The sequence below is a fragment of the Orycteropus afer genome, unplaced genomic scaffold (genome assembly GCF_000298275.1).
Source record: "Orycteropus afer afer isolate SDZICR_OR568_19922 unplaced genomic scaffold, OryAfe1.0 scaffold00694, whole genome shotgun sequence".
Lineage (NCBI taxonomy): Eukaryota > Metazoa > Chordata > Mammalia > Tubulidentata > Orycteropodidae > Orycteropus > Orycteropus afer.
In genome coordinates this window covers 354,918-369,732 of record NW_006922281.1, presented here as the reverse complement: position 1 = coordinate 369,732, position 14,815 = coordinate 354,918, and the positions used below count along the sequence as shown (strand labels likewise).

Genomic DNA, 14,815 nt, shown 5'->3' with positions numbered 1-14,815 from the left:
TGCTGAGGATAGGGGCCTAAGCTCAGAGCTCCCCGGGGAACCTACTGCACAACCGAGTGAGCATTCAGTGGACCCTGAAGATCTCACACTGACCCAAGAGGTGGCCTGCGTCTGCCATGGCCAGATCCAAGACCTCTATGCTGAGGATGAAGGCCTAAGCTCGGAGCTCCCTGAGGAACCTGCTCCACAGCCAACTGAGCATTCGGGGGACCCTGAGGCCGCTCGCCAGAGCTTCCGGCAATTCCGCTACCATATGGCCACGGGTCCCCAACAGGCCTTGGCCCGGCTGCGTGAGCTGTGCTGCCAGTGGCTGCGGCCTGAGGCGCGCTCCAAGGAGCAGATGTTGGAGCTGCTGGTGCTGGAGCAGTTCCTGGGTGCACTGCCCAGAAAGCTTAGGACTTGGGTGGAGTCGCAGCACCCGGCAGACTGCCAAGAGGCAGCGGCCCTAGTGGAGGTTGTGACTTGGATATCTGCAGATGAAGGTGGGTGAGCCGGAAGAGGGGAGGGGCAGCTCCTCAGCCCCCTGGAGGATGCAGTAGGGAAGGGCCCTGCCTACTCCACCTGCACCAGGGGTGTCGGCACCAAGGCGTAGGAGTTAGGGTTCACAGCACACGTTTGGTGGGGCAGAGTTCAGTCCATAATGCAGAGCTGCTGAACCCTGGGGTGGGGCCCACCACTGCCTTCTCTAGCAGACCCTCCAGGGGGACCTGCCTTAGCGCAGCAAATAGGTAACTCGATTGTAGTTGCTGGCTGTGTATGTGGGGTGCGATCCAGCGTCGGGGTCTCAGTGGAGGGAACATAGGTAGTTAGATCCCTGCGTGGCCCAGACAGTTCCGCCCTTATCTACAAACCTGGAGGCTGGTGGTTCAAACCCACCTAGCAGTGCTTCAGAAGGAAGGCCTGGCCGTCTGCTTCCCTAAAATCCTGGGGAGTAGTTCACCCCGCAACACGTGCAGTCGCCATAGGTCAGGACCCTCCAGGAGAAGTGGTTTTGTTTTTTAGTTGTTTCTTTTTTTACGTTTTTAACATAAAGAGGCAATTAAGAAAGGACTTTGTGATTCCAAGGCCTGGAGGTGAGCAGGAAAGAAGACAGTGTTTGACAGATAAATGTGCAGGCAAGGCATGCCTGGTCCACAGGAACTGGAGGGACTGGCAGGGCCCATGGAGGCCAAGTTGCTGTGTCCGGCACTGGCATCCAAGTGGAATTTAGCTGTGGGGAAGAAGGGAGGCCCAACGAGCAGATGACGTCACAGTGGTGGGGTGATCACTCAGAAGCATGGGGCCATTAGGAGTTGGCGTCAACACGATGGTCCCCGATAACAGTAGAATGCTTTTGTGTTGCCCACTGTTACTTTCTGTTCCTGGCCTCACCTGGCACATGTTGGGCGTTTAGAATGGGCCTCTCGTGTGAGTGAGTGAATGGGAGGGTAAGGCTTTGAATTGAAGGTTCTCTTTGATGGTCTGGGGTAAGTGTCATCAAAGAAGTCCTTCTGGGAAGGACACAGAGGGTCACAATTGGAGACTGTGACACCAGCAGCAGAAGTAGCAGTGATGAGGGGACACTTTTTAGGAAACCCTGTGGGGCAGTTCTACTCTGTCCTCTAGGGGCTCATTGGGTGCTGACAAGTTGATTCTAGCTCAGGACGATGCCATGTGACAACGTAGAACTGCCCCACAGGGTTTCCTAGGCTGTGACCTTGACAGGAGCAGATTGCCTGGTCTTTTCTCCCGCGAAGCCCCTGGGTGGATTCAGACTGCCAGCCTTTTGGTTCACAGCTGAGCACTTAACCATTGCACCATCAGAGCTCTTTTAAGCAGCCCCTTCCAAACCCAAAACCAAACTCACTGCCGTGGAGTCAGATCCGACTCATAATGACCTCTCCTTGGGTTTCCGAGGCGGTATCACTATGGAAGTAGATTGCCCAACCTTTCTTCCAAGGAGTGGCTGATGGGTTTGAACCTCCAGCCTTCTGGTTAGCAGTCAGATGCCTTAGGCACTACGCCACCAGAACTCCCAAGCAGCCCCTTAAGGGCTGGAAAAGATAAGGACCAGACTTTTCCCTCAAGACTTCAGGAGAGCCGACGTCCTGGTTTTAGCTTCGGGAGTTTGGAGTTCTGGCCCATCTTGGAAGACGATTGTTCCTAGTGTCTTAAGCCACCAAGTTTGGGTACATAGCAATGATGAGAAACAATACAGATGCCAGGGATACGGTGATGGAGCTCATGAGATGAAAGTCAGAGGGTCTGTCCTTGTTTAAGCTCTGGGGGTGAATAAAACCAACTCCCTGATGTACAGGGAAGGGCAGGAAGAGGCCCTCTGGAGAGCCCAGCCTCCATTTTATGGCCAGCATGTGTGTTGGGGCTTAGTTGTAAGAGGCGGGAAGCCTGATATAGAAGGGCTTAGGTTAGAAGAGATTGTACCGAGAAGTCCCAGGGTGATGGGCTTCTGGCACAGCTGGATCCAGGGACTCATCCTCTCTCCCATCTCTCAGCTCTGCTGCCCTCTGTTGGCTTCACTGGAAGCCACTTGGAGTTTCTCTTTCCCAAGTGATCCCGTAGAAGTCTGTTTGGCTCAGATTGGCTGGCTGTGGATTGATTCTATCGCTGTGGCCAACAGGATTCAGTGGCCTGATTGGTCAGCCTGGGTCAGGCCTCAAGACCCCTTGATAGCCTGGTAGAGTCAGCATTGTAAGAAGTCTGTGGGCTGTGTAGGAATGCATGAGGAAGACTGAACGTGAGGAGCCTTGTCCAGAAAGGGACCTGGGGTGAGGCAGGGCGCCAGGTATGGGAGACTCAGTAAATTTCACCCACAGAGAGACAAATGTCAGGAAAAGGAAGGGAGCTGCAGGGTTAGGCCAGAGCAGAGGCCACTTGGGGATGGAGGGAGGTCCCAGCCTCCCTAGGTCAGTGGAAGGGAGGAAAACACGGTAGAGGGTTCAGAGGGCCAGGGAGCTTTGTCTTTGAGGAGGAGAAAGGCAGCTAGGTGCAGGGGTGAGTGGGTAGATGAGGCAGTTTGTCTTGGAGTGGCTGAGGTCTGAGTTAGTACTTGAGGGAGGGTGAGAGTGGAGATTTCAGGGGTAACAGTAGGATACAGGTGTGCACCAGCCCGTCAGGGTCACAGTGAGACAGACGGGCCGGGCATGCCTTGCTCTGCCTGAGTGAGCCTGGGAGAGGCTGGGATGGGGGTCATACTGGTGAGATAGAAGCTGGATCCAGCCTTACCTGAAGCCTCCACCTGCTCCTCCTCAGCTCTGCCAGCCCAGGGCCCTGGCTCTTCTCTGGAAATCACTGATTGGCAAGAGAAAGCAAAGGAGGAGGAGGTGGCCGACTGTCCTGCGAAGGAGCTGCCCGAGGTGAGTGGGGTCCTCGGAGTGGTTCTCTAGTGCTGCTCTAGTAGAAGTACCACAGGGGGTGGTTTAGAACAGACAGATTTATTCTCTGATGGTTTTGAAGGCTAGAAGTCCAAGTTGCAAGTGCCAGCTCTAGGGGCTGGGTGAAAGGCCCTTGACCTTGGGCTTCAGCTCTGCCTCTTGTTGCTGGCCCACTGGAGCTGGAGGTATCTCTTCAGTCAGGCAGCTGCTGGCTGCTAAGGCTGACAAACCCAAGGTCAACCAGTAAAATGGCACAGTGCCGCTATCACCAAACCACACAGCAGGCCACTGTTTCAAGCCCAGTGAAAGTCCCAGGATTGGCAGACAGCATGGCAGGCTGCCGAACGACAGCTCGGCTACACGCGGGACTCAAGCGTGCCAAAAGCTACAGACAAAATTTCCAAAGCTTCTCCTCATGTACATGAAGCAGACCACATCCCTAAAGTAGCCACTCAGCTGCTTGCAGCAGATTCCACCATGGAGTTGATTGCCAGTCTCATCATGGGGGTAACTATAATCAGCCTGCCCAGCTACTCAAAACCAGGCCCAGCCAAGTTGACACATAACCTTAACTACCACAGTCATACACTTGTTCTGCTTAGGTCACAGGATGGCCTGTGCAGTGGGTCCCCAAGTCGTCTCTCTAGTGCTGCACTCAGCACTATGCTGGTGTCTGAAGTGGCCTGGCTTGTGAAGAAGGATACAGTGAGGCAAGTGGAGGGACTGCATGCTTAGAGGAGATTCAAGACAGTTGCCAGATGGAGCGTCCAGAGGCCAGATCCCCATTAGCAGGCAAGGCCTCCTCTCTCAGTGCTGCTGAGTGAAGCAGTACAGTGTCTAGGGCTTGCTTCAGGATAACCTGTGGGTAGAGGTGGATGGAACAGGGCTGGTCATGTGTTGAGGCAGAGTGCTGGGTACTCAGGGTGGGTCATCTTCTGGGGGTTACTTTTGTATGTGTTGGAAGTTCTCCACAAGGAAAGAGAAGAAGAGAGTGCGTGCAGCCCAGGTGAGCTGCAGCGCGTGTCTGGTGTCAGTCACAGGAGTCGTGCAGGGGTGGGCTTCAGGCAGGGCTGGATCCAGGTGCTGTGCATGATGGGAGGATTGCTCCTCAGCCCTGGGTCCTAGTTCTACCTTCGCCACAGCTTCACTCTCAGGCGGGTACTGCCCACGTGGCAACAAAACGTCTCCAGCTCAGGCTCAGGGTTCCCAGGCAAGGTGACCTTCCTCCCAGTGTCCTGCTCCACTCCCCTGTGAGGACTGGTCACAGATCCACCCTGGGGCAGCCTCTGAGCCCACAGAGGCAGCAGGAGTTCAGTGCCAGTCCCACCAAGTGGCAGGGGGACATCTGCTTGGGGAGGGGTGGGCCTTGTCAGGTACTGGTGGGATTGGGAGGCTCCAGGGTGGTGGAGCTTATCAGAGGAGATGGATGTCGGGTGGGAGTTGGGCTTGTTGCCACGAGGTGATTTCGGTGGAGCTGGGGCGCTGTTGGAACAGGGTGTGTACTGACTGGACCCATGCATGCTGTTGCAGGAGATGGTGACCTTCCAGGACGTGGCTGTGGACTTCAGTCGAGAGGAGTGGAGGCTGCTGGGCCCGACACAGAGGACAGAGTACCGCGATGTGATGCTGGAGACCTTGGGGAACCTGGTCTCTGTGGGTGAGGCACTCTTAGGATTCGCGGGCCTCCAGCTAGGACTGGGTGTGTGTTCACGGGTCCATCGTGTGTCGCCGGCCTGTTGTTGTTGTTATATGCCGTTAAGTCGGACCTGACTCATAGCATCCCCACCTCGGGTTTCCAAGGCGGTATCACTACGGAAGTAGATTGCTCAACCTTCCTTCCGAGGAGTGGCTGGTAGGTTTGAACTGCCAGCCTTCTGGTTAGCAGTCAAGTGCTTTAGGCACTACACTAGCAGAGCTCTTGTCGTCGGCCTATGGCTTGCAAAAAGGACATGGAGGTGGCATCTTCTGACCTCTAACTTCACAAGAGGGAGACGGAATGACCGTCAGCACCGCAGGGTTTATGGAGGTGGCATCTTCTGACCTCTAACTTCACAGGAGGCAGATGGATCACCAGCAGCAGTCCAAGATTTCTTCCTATGAGGCTAGACAGGCCACCACCCTCCAGCCTGTGACCAATTTTGACACCAGTCGTCCTTCCCATGGTGCTCACTGCTTGCTTCTTTGCTGGATTCGATAATTCGTTGCCCTGGCCACACAGAACTCTCAGACAATGCTCACGGTTACAGGGTTTATTAGGGAAGTAACAGGCTACAATTCAGGTTTAGGAATGCTCTCAGGATACGATTCTTCCATTGGGACAGTCTCCCCTCAGCCATGCCAACCGTGTCCTCAAGCACACCTCTCAGGCTCGTGGCCTCTCTGCCCTGCTCAGGCAAGTGTTACAAAGCTCTTTCAGCTCTGCCGATAGGTGCACCTAAGAGCACCCCACTCACCAGCAAACCTCCTGCCCAAAGGCACTCAGCTTTCTCGCTCCATGTGATGGCAAGCCAGCCACTCTGTCCTGTGCCTCTTGGTTCTTATCTGGTCATCTCTGCCAAGGAGATCCAGTGCAGAGATCTCAGGCCCAAGGACACATTTCACTCCACCTTTGGCTCTTTTCTCTCGGTGGCATTGAGATCCCCACTTCTTCCTCTGTTGTTGGTATGTGCCATCGAGTTGGACCCGACTTGTAGCGATCCTCCTTAGGTTTCTGAGGCAGTATCGCTACGGAAGTAGATTGCCCGACCTTCCTTCCGAGGAGTGGCTGGTGGGTTTGAACCGCCAGCCTTCTGGTTAGCAGTCAGATGCCTTAGGCACTACACTACCAGAGCTCTAGGAGGGCTCATTTTCAGCCTAGCAGAATGGCAAAAGCGACCAATCCGCACAGTGGAGTTCCACATGCCTTATCTGCATGGTCCCACCCCCACAAGGGCACATTGCTAACAAACTGCAGTCTCCTTGGTGGGCACAGGCGCTTGACATTTGCATAATTCCACCCAGTCATCTGGCAGGGACACCAAGACCCACTAGGAGGGCCCCACCACGTAATTCCCTGCACGACGGCCCCAGCGGGCGAGGGCTGAGGGTGCCTTCTGCGATGGCCCACCCTGGCCTGGGCCTTCTGTGGTCTTTCCAGAACCTGTGTCCTGTTCTCTGGAGTGGAGTAGGGAAGGAGCTGCAGGGGCGGCCGTTTGACACCCTCGGAGGGTCTGGGCCCTTTGGGTATCCCCCCCATTGGGGCACCCTCTCCCTAACCCTGTGCCCCCTCACCGCCCAGTCCTGTGCCAGCCTCACACTCCTTGCTATACCTGAGCCCGCTGTTGCGGCCACTGTGCCAGTCCATCTCGTTCAGGGCCTTCCCCTTCCCCTTTCACTGACCCTGCACTCCACCAAGCATGGTATCTCTCTAGGGAATGGCCCCTTCTGACATGACCAAAGTCTCTATTGAAGGAGCAAAATTGTTCCTCAGTTGAAAGGTGCATTCAGGGGATGAGCTCAGTTCAGGGCCTTGATGTTGTCTCCTGGTAGTAGATTCAAAGTCCCGCCAGTCTTACTGTGTCCAGTAAGTCTGGTTCTTAATGAAAATCTGAAGTTCTGTTCCACATGTTTCCTCTTTCTGATCGAGAGCCAACTATTAAAGCCTTGATGTAAATGTTCAGGAATGGTAGGGGAGCACCATCCATTTCTTCTGGTCTCATGGCAAAGGATGGAGTGGTTCCTGGAGGTGATTGGCCCTGCAGTCCATTTCCTTATCTGGTTCCTGAGCCGCTGCCTCCCTGTCTTGGTCCAGGTGAATAGAGAACTACTGTATTTTGGGTGCCTGCTAGCACCTTTGAAGACCCCAGGCACTGCTCATTGATCACAGTGCTGTCATGAACCAAAGCTGAATCCAAATAGTTTTTCAGACTCATTGGTTTTTTTTTTCTAATTTTCTTAATCCCACAGTATGCTGTGCCACACATAGTACTGTCTCCATCCCATTAGCTTTCATTCCTCCCAGCAGCACTGCCAGCTCCGGGTTTTCCTTCTGGGTTTGTAGACAGGGCACGTCAGGCTCACAGAAGTCATGGAATGTGTCGGGGTGGCAAAGCTGTTACCGGCAGAGTGGGCTTTGCTCCACCCAGGGCTCTAAGCAGCACGGGCCTAGCTGCATGGGAGAGCCACAGGGGCAGAGGTGGCCTCGGGTCTGGTGAGGGACTGGTCGGCCATCCACTCTGAGGATATACTAGAAAACGTGGAAAGCAGTGGTGAGCCTGATGCACACTTAGTGTCACCTGGGTTTGAGAGGACATGGTGCTCTGGCGTCAGTGCCCTGTGCTCCCGTGCTCCCAGGGCTCCACCCCTGCCCCTCCATCTCCAGGCTCCCTGCTCGGAGCCCCGCCCCTGCCCCTCCATCACCGAGCTCTGCCCATCTCTGTTCTGCTTCACTGCTTTTCAGTCTCTCCTTGACTTACAGGGGTTTCGGTTTTGTTTTGGGTAGCTAGGATTTTTTTTTTGTTCTTGTGTTTTTAATGCTGTATGGTGCAATACTAAAAGCCAAACCTACTACCATTGAGTCGATTCCGACTCATAGTGACCTTATAAGGACAGAATTGCCCCATAGGGTTTCTAAAGCTGTCAGTCTTTACAAAAACCAAACCCACTGTGGATTCTGACACACAGTGCCCCTAGAGGACAGAGTGGAACTGCCCCACAGGGTCTCCAAGGCTGTCAATCTTCACAGAAGCAGACTGCTTGTCTTTGTCCCATGGAGCAGCTGGTATGTATGAACCATCAGCCTTTTTGTTAGCAGCCCAATGCTTTAACCACTATGCCACCAGAGCTCCTTGTGGTACAGTACATGTAACAAAATTTGCCACTTTAAATTGAACCATGCAGCTGCATGAAATGCATTCACAGTGTGGATTCCCCCATCCCCACGTGATCACGCCATCATGCTGTCCACCCCTCCTGGCACCGCCTCACTCTGGTGTCCATGCCTCTTGGCTCTCTTTCAGGATGGGAAACAACACTGGAAAGCAAAGAGTTAACGCCCACAGCTGATGTTTCTGCAGAAGAGCCAGCCCCAAGCCTAGAGGAGGACAACTCCTCAGGAGGTGGCCCCGCGGCCTCCTCAGGAGACATCTTGCAGGATGAGGTCTCAGGAGTCCAGGACACGGCTGGGAAACAAGTGAGGTGTGCTCAGGAGGAGAGCTGTGAGAGCCCCCAGGCCAGGGCCAGCACTGGGGTCCGCACAGGCCCTATTCCACCCCAGAAAACTCCGGTTGCAAAGCGTGTACGCAAGCCTGGCCCTCAGGCAAGGAGCACAAAACATGAGCCACGGGTGAAAACACACCCAAACAGTGGTAACCTGGGCAAAGCCAAGGATGGCGGTGGCAGCGGGCCCACCTGTGGCCGGAGCGCACAACATATCACATTCACAAGGATCCACAAGGAGAGCCCCCACTGTCGCTGCAGCGAGTGTGGCAAGACCCTGCGGAACCCCAAGTACTTCTCTGTGCATAAGAAGATCCACATAGGAGACAGACCCTTTGTGTGCCAGGAGTGCGGGAAAGCATTCATCCAGAGCTCCTCCCTCACGCAGCACCAGAGGATCCACACTGGAGAGAAACCATTCAAGTGTCGCGAGTGCGGGCGTGCCTTCAATGATCGCTCAGCCATCTTCCAGCACCTGAGGACTCACACTGGCGCCAAGCCCTATCCATGCAGGGACTGTGGCAAAGCCTTCCGCCAAAGCTCGCACCTCGTCAGGCACCAGAGGACTCACACTGGGGAGCGCCCCTATGTGTGCGCCAAGTGCGGGCAGGCCTTCAACCAGAGCTCGCACCTCATCGGGCACCAGAGGACGCACAACAGGGAGCTGGCCAAGAAGAAGACCAAGAGGAAGCTGCTGTGAGCTGCGGGGGCCGCTTTGCCTTGGTCGCTGCCCTCTGGCCTACGCCCAAGACCAGCGGGCCGCCAGGGAGTGAACAGCGCCGAGGGGAGGTGGTGGTCCTGAGTGCAGTGGTAGGAATGACAGTTTAACTTGTTTTCCAGTCAGTTGACTTACCGTCAGCCATCTGTTAATTGATTCATTTGGTCGATAGTGGTGAAATGAATGAAGCCTGAAAAGGTTAATATTATTATAATTTTCAAAAGCCAGGTACCAAGTATTGTGTGCACTGATAGCCGTGTCTCTGGTAAAGGATTTATGCATATGGACAAGGACTGAAATGGACCGCAGGTAAATGAACCACTCACATCTCTTCTGTGGCAGAATCTGTGTAGTTGCTCCCCTGACACGGTGATTTAATTGAAATATCATCATGGTAATTATTTGTTTAGAATACCTAACCAGACCCATTGTGGATTCTGACTCACAGCGCCCCTAGAGGACAGAGTGGAACTGCCCCACAGGGTCTCCAAGGCTGTCAATCTTCACAGAAGCCTACTGCCTTACTTTGCATAGAGCAAAGTAAGCTCGAACTGCAGATCTTTTGATAAGCAGCTGAATGCTTTAACCATTTTGCCAGCAGGGCCCCTGATTATTCCCTTGAGCCTCCGAAAGGAGCAACAGTGCCAACAAAACCTTGACTTCAGCTTGAGGCTCCTCTCGGATGTCTGATATCCAGAACATAAGGTAGTAAATCGGTGTTCCCCAGCTAAGTGCAAGTTTCAGCCACTGAGTTTGTGGTCATTTGTCACAGCAGCCATAGGGAGCTAATACAGAGGCCACGTCCACCCAGTTGCTCACGGGGTTCCTGCAGGAGCACCAGAGGGTGAGGGCATGAGACAGCTGGGTGAAAGGGAAGTGGTCTGAGTGCAAATGCTGGCGGTGGAGATGTCAGAGCACTGAAGCCTCCCGGACCTACAGAAGGGAGGTGATTGCATCAGGGAAGAGACAGGGAACCAGCCCCTGTGCTGCTGTGGCCGAGGAGTTGGTGGGCATGAGCAGCTGAGAAGATCAACCCTAGGCTTTGGCTGAAGGATGCTGATGGGACTCCTCCACTGCTCTCTGCACCTTCTGGAAGTTCACTAACGGGAGGGAAGGATGATTTTGTTTTGTTAAGAAGGGCATAAATGCAGAGAGCGAGGAGAATGAGAGAAGGGCCGCAGCTGGACCAGTGGTGAGGGACGAGCTGGGGAGAAGGCACATGAGCCAGTTCAAGGGAAGGGGGGGCACCCTCACCTGCCTTCAGCGCCCTGAAAGCAAAGCAGGCGAGGGACTAAGCATCCTGCCAAGGGGGTGAACGGGGAGCGCCAGCTGAAGGTTCCTCCACACCGGCAGCAGCTTGGTGCTCACTCAGGAAGGGGGACCAGAAGTCCAGGAGGAGAGGCCTCAGCTGAGGGTGGGGCTTGAAAGCGGAGTGTCAGTGAATGTACGCGTGAAGATTGTTACATATTAAGTTGTATCCCCTAAAATGTAAATTCTAACCCCCTGCACCTTGGTTATAATCCCATCTGGAAGTGGGTTCAGGAGGCAGCGTTATTGTAGGGTGTGTCATAATCCCTTTTGAGGTAGAGATTAAAGAAGCAAATGAGAAGACAGACACCGTGCCACGTGGAAGTCACCGAGGAACCAAGGAATAAGGATCTTTCTTCCAGAGACGGCAGATTGCAGGCCTGGTACTCTTAGCCTCCTGAACTGTGAGAATAAATTGTTGGTTAAAGCCTGCGTGTGGTATCTCTGTCAGCAGCATTACAGAAGGAACAGGATCGAGTAAAACATTGCCTACCATTGTCTTCAGCGTCGCGGTCCTCGCCCTTGCCATTCCCTGGGTTCTGACGCCGACATGGGGATTTCTGGATCGTTCCTGCTGATCCTGTCCTGCTGTCAGGGGCCCAGAGTCAAGGGATCAGGTGCACGTGTGAATCAGTAGTCTGTTCCATTTCAGAGAGGGATTTGGTTGGAGTAACACAGGGGCCTGAAAGTGGACATGTGTGAGTGAGAGTATGCTTGTGTGTGGTGGGACACGGGTGGGAAGGTAAGTGGGTTTCCACTGACGTCACTACGCACAAATGCCTGTTGCATGACAACGTTGCTAATGCAAGAAATCATGGAGAGAAGTGCACATTGTTTTTCCAGTGATGAGACTTTCTGTGCTAAAGCCAAGAGAATGGCATGAAATACTCCGAGAACCCGAGGCTAATTAGAAAAATATCTTCATGCATGTCAACAAGGACCCACTTTTAGAACCTAATGGGAGAAAATGGCCTGGTTTATACTACCAATCCAGATCAATCAACATCCAGGAATAAACGAGCTCTGGTAGCATAGTGGCTAAGGCACTTGACTGCTAACCAGAGGACTGGCGGTTCAAACCCACCAGCCACTCCTCGGAAGGAAGGTTGGGCAATCCTACTTCCGTAGTGATACTGCCTCGGAAACCCCAGGAGGGGTCGCTATGAGTCAGGTCTAACTCGACGGCACATAACAACAACGGCCGCAAATTATAGGAGCACCCCTGCGGACGTTTCCAGGCAGTCGTACGGGAAGGCCTGGTACAGGAGGGGTGCCTGCCAAAGCCCCGGGTCTTCGGCGCCATCCGCCTAGGGCGCCTACCTTCCTCGCTGAGTGGACGACGAGGTCCCGTCACCAATTTCCCACCGCCCTTCAGCCTTCGGACGTCTGCGCCGCAAGGATTCTTGGGTGTTGTAGTTCCTATCTCCCGTGACGTATTTCCGGCGCGCCCGGTCCAGCCCCAGCGCTGTTGCGCCGGCGGCCGTGGTTCGCTGAGGTTGCTGTGCGCCTGTATTCGGCAGCTGACCCTTGTCTGGTCCCGGGGGCTGCGGGGCGGACCACTGGGGCTGAGGGCAGGAGGAGGCGACGGTGGTGGTGATCATGATGGGGGCCACGGGGTCCCCGAGGGCGTAGTGCGGGTGAGTGGGGACAGACGGCGAGAAGCCTCACGGGCAGGGAGCTCACCTCGAGGAGCGCATTCTGAACAGTGACGCCCAAAGCCGGCTCTGATTTTCCATTCTGCCTTGTATTCACGGCGACACCTCAGCTACACACCTGGCCCCAGTCACTGGGAAACTAATCAGCGAGGGGTAGTAGAAATGACTGATCGAACGTTCAGCAGCCACCTTCCGATCACTATCCATTTGTAGCCTTTAAAAAAAAAAAAAAAAACTTCTTTGCGATCATATCAAAATTAGCAGTTTATGCTCGTCACCGTGATTTTTTCCGTAGTTTATATAACTTGAGTTACAATTATACAGCCACCTTCTAGTTGCTATCCGCTTGCAGATTGGCTTTTTAAACTTTTTCCACTTACGTCTACATCTGCACGCAATTTTGGTGCGTGGTTTTCTGCGCCCGCACCAGGTTTTCTTGCTCTTCTTGCAAACGTAGTGATACCTCTGCGATTTCCTGTGACTTGCTTGGCCCATTTAGTGTATGTGCGATGAGAAACATTGTTTCCTGCACAGTGTAGACTGGTGGTGGGTGGGTGGCCCAGGGACAGTTCTGAGCCTCTCTTGTTCAACATATTTCTGAGTGTGTTTTACAATATCTTGTGTCTCTAATCAATTTTTTTTGTTTGTGTCCATCTATGGTTGATTATGGGCTGTGTAGGGAAAATTCTTAGTGTTCCTATATTTATTTTCTTTTTCCACCTTAGGAATTATTTTATTACTTTTTTAAAAGCATGTCTAATTTTAAAAAAACTATCATCAGCGTCCTTGGTTTTTTCTCTGGTAACAGGTGTCCTGAGATACCCTTTACATGCCCTACGATTCACCCATGTAAAGTGTGCAGTTCAGTGAGTGTGAATATGGTCACAGGGTCTGCAGCTATTGCAACAGTCAGTTGGAGATGGTTTTTATCACCCTGAATGGAAGCTGCCGCCTCCTTGTGAGCAGTCGCTCTCTGCTCTTCCCTGCCCACAGCAACCAGCAACCACTCATCTGTTTTTGTCTCTAGATTTTCCTGTTCTGGGCATTTGGTATAAACAGTTGTGGGATAGTCACCTTTTCTGTCTGGCTGCTTTCAGTAGCATGAGGTTCAGCCAGTTGCCGCACAGATCAGTACCTGATGCCCTATTATGGCTGAATACTGTTCTGTTGTGTGGATACACCCCATTTTGTCCACTCATTCATCGGTTGGTGAACATTTGGGGTCTTCAGCTTTCTGACTGGTATGAACAGTGCTGCTGTAAACATCCATATACAACTTTTTTCTGCGGACGTAAGTTTTTATTGTTCCTGTGTACGTATCTAAGAGTGGAATTGCTGGGTCCTGTGGTAACTTTAGCCTTAACTTTGTGAGTACCTGCCCAGCTGTTTTCCAAAGTGACTTTTAGCCTTTCACTTTGCCACCAGCAGGGGGTGGGGGTTCTGGTTTCTCCACCTTCTGGCCACCACCTGTCCTCACCTGGAGTGTTGTTATAGCTATCCGAGTGGAGCTTCTGAGAGTCCCTGGGTGGTCCAAATAGTTAAGCACTCAAGTACAGCCAGATGGTTGGTGCTTCGAACCCTCCCAGAGGTGCCTCGGAGGGTAGGCCTTGGTGATCTCCTTCCAAAAGATCGCAGCCGCTGAACATGCTATGGGCCAGTTCTACTCTGCCACACACACAGTTGCCAAAATGGAATCAAATCATCGGGAACTATTTATTTGTGTTTGTTTGTTTGTTTTTGGTGGGGCGCTACCTGTGGTTTCTATTGCATTTTCTTTTTTGACTTATTCTGTACAAACGTAAAATCTGCTCGTCACCTAATGACTACATTTGCCTTACAGGCTGTGGTTCACTGACCTCTGCTTGAGAGCATCCCCTTTGCCTGGCTTTGGCTTTGTGATTTTACAGACAAGCTGGTAGTGGGAAGTCTGCCATTTCCAGTCCAGAAATGCGGGTCTCTGGTCTAATTCACAGGAAACAAGATGCTGAGAGGAGTCATGATGCCCTCTGTGGTGTGTGGTGCCCTGAGTGAGATGTGCGGGGCCCAAGGCAGGTGCTGCATACGCAGTCACAGACATCAGCCCATACCGTGTCTGCCCTGTGCTCCCCGATGAGGAGGCTAGCCCCAGCTGAGTAGTACCATGTGTGATGTTGCAGGCACCTATGAGCTTCGAGAATGTGGCTGTGACCTTTAGCTGGGAGGAGTGGAGGTGCCTGGAGTCTGCCCAGAGAGCCCTGTACCGTGACGTGATGCTGGAGACCTGTGAGCACCTGGTCTTCTGGGTAAGACAGGGTGCTGCCTCTGAAGTGGTGGTTCCCCCACTGTGGTCCCTGGTTGCACAAATGCTTAAGGCTCGACTTCTAGCCAAGAGGTTGCAGGTTCAAACCCACCCAGACATGCCTCAGAGCAAAGCCCTGGTGATCTCCTTCCAAAAGGCACAGCCTTGATAACCCTGTGGAGCAGTTCTGCTCTGCACACACAGGATCTCCATGAGTCGGAATCGATTGCATGACAGGACATTCCACCTCCGGAGCTCTGGTGGCCTCAGCAGGGCCGGGACACTGGGC

General features: G+C 53.4%; 1 protein-coding gene across 1 annotated transcript in view; it reads left to right on the top strand.

Moving 5' to 3' along the window:
• The window catches only part of ZNF274 (zinc finger protein 274), a 25,447-nt gene extending 16,180 nt beyond the window's left edge, over positions 1–9,267 (top strand). Inside the window, exons 5-8 of the mRNA XM_042783139.1 lie at positions 151–482; positions 3,250–3,353; positions 4,902–5,028; positions 8,369–9,267. Coding sequence (XP_042639073.1) covers positions 151–482; positions 3,250–3,353; positions 4,902–5,028; positions 8,369–9,267 — 1,462 coding nt within the window. The remainder of the gene's footprint in view (positions 1–150; positions 483–3,249; positions 3,354–4,901; positions 5,029–8,368) is intronic.
• The last annotated feature ends 5,548 nt before the right edge of the window (positions 9,268–14,815 follow it).